This window comes from Micromys minutus (genome assembly GCF_963924665.1).
Source record: "Micromys minutus genome assembly, chromosome: 8".
NCBI lineage: Eukaryota > Metazoa > Chordata > Mammalia > Rodentia > Muridae > Micromys > Micromys minutus.
The window spans coordinates 26,879,472-26,884,354 of record NC_137977.1 but is presented as its reverse complement, the minus strand read 5'-3'; the positions used below and the strand labels follow the sequence as shown (position 1 = coordinate 26,884,354).

Here is a 4,883-nt window from a genome sequence, read left to right as displayed (position 1 = left end):
AATGCTTTTCCTGGGCTCTACAAAAACAGTGGTTTGCAGATTCTACTATTTCTGTCGAGGGGCGGGGGAGATGCTGCTTTTAAAATCAGGCTAGATTTAGATACTAGGCCTGACAAAGTTTTCATTCTTTTTTTTATTTATTTTATGTTTTACTATTTTTTTAATAATATTTTTTTAAGTGTTTAGGTATTTTTTTTTCTTCTGCGGAGTGTGAGTTTCTTTTTCAAAGTCTCTGAGCGGTTTAAACAGTTGGGACACCAGAGATACTGGCAACAGGATTCTGGACAGCCTCTTTAGCTTGTTGGGCTTGGAGTACGGCCATAGCTTCCTGAGCCCTAGAACACAGAGACTCTGGAGACTCAAGCAGACGAAGTGGTTCTGAGTTATCGATCTCCAGCAACATGCCCGTGATCTTACCAGCCAGGGTCGGGTGCATGGCTTGAATGAGAGGAAATAGCCTTTCACCCAACATTTGCTTTTGCTCCTGAGGAGCAGTTACTAACGTGGGAGCAGTCCAAGGTTCCTGACCCTGTATGCGAACAGCAGGCTGTTGCACCAGCTGGGCATTAGGATGTTGCTGGGAGTTGCGAACTCCTGCGGCATACTTATACTGTGGAATGGAGCAAGCAGGAGGAGTTGCCGCTGAAGATGCTGGGGCAGGATGTTGACCCGTTGTCTGTGCTGATGCATTGGCCACACCATGTGCAGCCACAACTTGCGGAATGTGTGAAGAACCCGGTCTTATGGTAGTAAACGACAATCTAGGAGCAGCTGGGTGGATAGCACCAGACACACTGGGGAATGGAGGAGGACGGACACCCTGAGCAGTCCAGCGAGCACTTGGCCTTGGTTGAGCAGTTTGGCTAGGGCAGCATGGAGCACAGTTCTGAATCTGGGGGACAGCAGCCACAGAGTAACCAGGAGGAGCTGATTGGTAGACGTTGATAACAGGGCTCGGCCTGGATCTTGCACTTGCCATTCTTTGAATATATTGGTTAGTAAGGTGAGCCTGACGCTCTTCTTTGCGCTGGGCTAAAGCGACATAAAGTGGTTTCGTGGCCACAATTCTACCGTTCATTTCTGAAACAGCTTTCGTGGCTTCTTCTGGGGAGGAGAAACACACAAAACCGAATCCTTTACTGCGACCACCCTCTGTCATAACCTTTGTACTGGTGATTGTTCCGAACCGAGCAAATTCTTTCTGAAGACGTTCATCATCAATACCGTCATCAAGATTTTTCACATAAAGGTTAATGCCCTGGTGTCTGATGCTCCTGTCTTGCGTCACCTGTTCAAATTTGCGCTTAAGTTCTATGTGACGGTCCCCTTTTTTCTGAGCTCGACCAACATAAATGTGTCTCCCGTTGAGCTCCTTTCCATTCATCTCGTTCACTGCTTTCTGCGCATCTTCGTGCTTTTCAAAGCTGACGAACCCGAATCCTTTGGATTTTCCATCTTCATCGGTCATGACTTTCACGCTTTGGACCTGTCCAAACCTGCCGAAGAGGCCATTCAGGGTCTCATCATCCATGCAGTCCCCAAAGTTCTTGATGTAAACGTTGGTAAACTCCTTGGTCCTCATTCCAAGATCTGCTTCTCGTTCTTTCCGAGACTTAAACCGTCCAACAAACACTTTGCGGTCATTCAGAAGCATCCCGTTCATTTTCTCAATGGCTCTTTCCGCTGCCTCCTCTGTCTCAAAATGTACAAATCCATGGCCCTTGGAGCCATTTTCATCGCAGACCACCTTGCAGGAAAGGATATTGCCAAAAGCAGAGAATGTATCATACAGTGCTTTGTTATCAATGGTCTTGTTCAGATTTTTAATGAACACGTTACCTATTCCACTCCGGCGAAGTGATGGATCACGCTGAGACCACATGATGCGGACCGGCTTGCCCTTGATGACATCAAAATTCATGGTGTCCAAAGCACGCTCTGCATCAGCAGGCTGCTCAAAGTTCACGGAAGCATAGCCCAGAGAGCGGCGTGTGATCATGTCCCTGTATACCCGGATGGAAAGGATGGGCCCAGCGGAGCTGAACTTTTCATAGAGCATCGCCTCGGTCACATCAGGGTGCAGGTCCCCCACATAGAGCGAGGCCATGGGGCAGCCTGGGTCGCTGGAGTTCATCTGGGCACTGCAGCCTGTGGGGCCTCAGGCCGCCACCTTCCAGCGAGAAGAGCAGGGCCAGCACTGGACTGGGGTGGAGGCAGGGGCGAGGCAGGCAAGCACAAGAGGATCAAAAACAAAGGGGATCAAAACCTCCCCAACGGCTGGCCTCAGAGCCTCAGGACCACAGAGCCCGTGCTAGGCGCATGCGCGGTACAAGGTGCATATGCTGCTATGGGAGCGAGGCTGGCTGGCTGGAGAGCAAGGACTGTCTGCTTGAAGGGTGTGGGCAGCTGGGACATTATTTCATAAAAGAAGAAAATAACAAAATTAAAAGTCAACCCCAGGGGAAACACTGAATTAGTCTTTTGCAGAATTAAGGGGAAAAGTATTTTTATTTTTGTCTTTGTGTGTGTGTTGAGACTTATTTTTAAAGACAGCTTCTAAATCTGTAATCCAGGGTATCCTAGAACTCACCATATAGACCAGATCGTCCTTGAACTCATTGGTGATCTGCCTGCCTTAGTTACTAAGAGCTGGAGATATTTTTAGACAATACGTGTGTGTTCCAAGGTCAAAGGCACTCTGTAAAATCAACACTAAGCATCAGGGAGAAAGGCACACTTCTGGTATTTTTCAAAAATAAAATGTTTATTGGATCATAATGTTTCTGTTTTCATTTTTTACTAGCATGGGCTTAGAACAACGTATTATACAAGATCATCCTTCGATAGGAGACAATGCAATTCATTTTGACCATTGCTGGTAAGGGCAGATTGGAGACCGGGAAGTAGATTGCTTGAATCTGTAAAGCGCACTGGTAAATGTCCTATGAACTGATTCTGGTTTCCCAAAAAGAGGGAATCACCACCAACTGTGCTGATTCTGGCTCTTTATTTCTCACAGAGACACAGCAATTGAATATCCAGAATCAATCATGGTACATAAATTGGAAGTCATCAAGGTAACTAATCAGATAAAGGCACTTGTCAGCCTAAAAACTTAACTTCAGTCCCTAGAACCAATTGCAGAAAGGGAGAACCATCTCCTAAAAGTTGTCCTCTAATCTCCCTATACACACACAGGCACACACACACACACACACACACACACACACACACACACATCAAACATACAGACACACTAATAAAACAAAATCTTTAGAGAATTACAAATTAGTTGATCGCCTCATGGTCCCTGAGGACCAGAGACAGAGCAGAAAAAGGGAAAAAGGGTGACCACTGTGATGGAACTTTATGGAGCTGGTGCCTGGGTTGGGCTCTGCTGATACTCCATACTTCCAAGTCTCCTCAGCAGCTTCAGACATTCATCACTGTACAGCCCATGCAGAACAGGTTTCTAATGACGCTTCATGTCATAGCACTAGGGAACCACTGAGGCTGGGTCTCCTACATTCAAAATGTTGACAGGGCTTGGGAAATCACCATACATCCTACTAAGGAAGGATCAAGTTTCAAACTAATCAGACTTCACTTCCCTGCTTCACAGCATCAGGAGGCCTCCCCCAGTGCTCTGCCCTATGTGCAGGCAGAGCAAACATAATAGCTTGTCTTCAAACCCAGCAAGGGACACTCCCTTACTAGACAGGCATTACAACCACTGGTACTGTAATCAGAAATGTCCTGTAATACTTATTCCTATCCCCTTATTGTATAACCTATTCCCTTAATTAGAAGCAGGCCAAGGTCTCACCCACATTGAACAGTGGGATCGCACAGACATGAACCAAAGGCAGGAGGGATCCTGGGGCCACCTTGGAGTGGCCTCAAAGACATAAGGACACAGATGTATCAGGTCAACAGGAGTAGCCTTAGTAGATAAACTGAACAACATAAATTCAGTTTGATAAAAGCATCTCTGATTTAAAAAAGAAAAAATCCCTAGTTGATGTTTTTAAATAAAACAGATTTATTTGCAGTTTGAACAAACAGGTGAGGAAAGAACCTAATTTGTCTAGATTTGCAGGAGAAAGTCTTGGGGATTTACAGAGAACAATAAACAATGACACCAGCCAGGAGATAGGAAAGAAAATATCCATTCCATGGGCCATGCTTTCTGTGGGAAAGGTGCTGAACTATAGATAAAGCCCTTGATTTTGTTTTAAGCCTCATTTACTGTCAATCTACTAAATGCCACAATCCCTTTACCAAGCTTCACTTTAATCTCAACTGTATACATGGCGCTGGTCCTGCTACCTTAAACATCTAGAGTCCCAAAGGATGGAAAATAAGTCACTTGTAATTAAGGCCCCTCTTCACATAAAATCATTCCTTGGTGCTGTTGTGTTGGGCTATTTAGCATAACTCTAATGAGGATGTTAGCAAATTGTACAGATACACGAGTTAGCTTCAGGTTAGTGAAACATTAAGGAGGGAAAAAAATCAATTTCCTGCCCGAGTCTTTCCTTTTAATTAGAGTTGAGAGAGTTGCTGCATAACATACTTATTTTTAATAATGTTGCTCTTGGGGCATGTTTATTTGTTCTGTCCTGCTTATTGAGGTTCATTTTACAGATGTTAAGATGTTTCAGGATGCCTTGAAGGGACAACAAAGCATCTCCCAGCACTGAGGGTGGCAGTTGGGCTGTTGAGGTTTAAGACCCTGGGCTCTGGGTAGAGGTAGTTCTGCAGATGTTTGTGTTCTCACCTGGGCACCCGGTGTGGTCAGCTTTCCCGAAGGCCTGTTGTGCCTGTGGCATCATTTGTTTTCATTTTCAAGGGTGTTTCAGAAGGCCTGGGATACAACCATT

At 45.4% G+C, this 4,883-nt stretch overlaps 1 protein-coding gene across 1 annotated transcript; it reads right to left on the bottom strand.

Moving 5' to 3' along the window:
- Positions 1 to 241: 241 nt before the first annotated feature.
- LOC308423360 (polyadenylate-binding protein 1-like) lies at positions 242 to 2,134 on the bottom strand (the record flags this gene model as incomplete). The annotated part of the gene is made up of 1 exon (XM_080920090.1): positions 242 to 2,134. One exon carries the CDS (start codon positions 2,132 to 2,134, stop codon positions 242 to 244), a length of 1,893 nt encoding a protein of 630 aa, XP_080776216.1.
- Between the last annotated feature and the right edge of the window lie 2,749 nt (positions 2,135 to 4,883).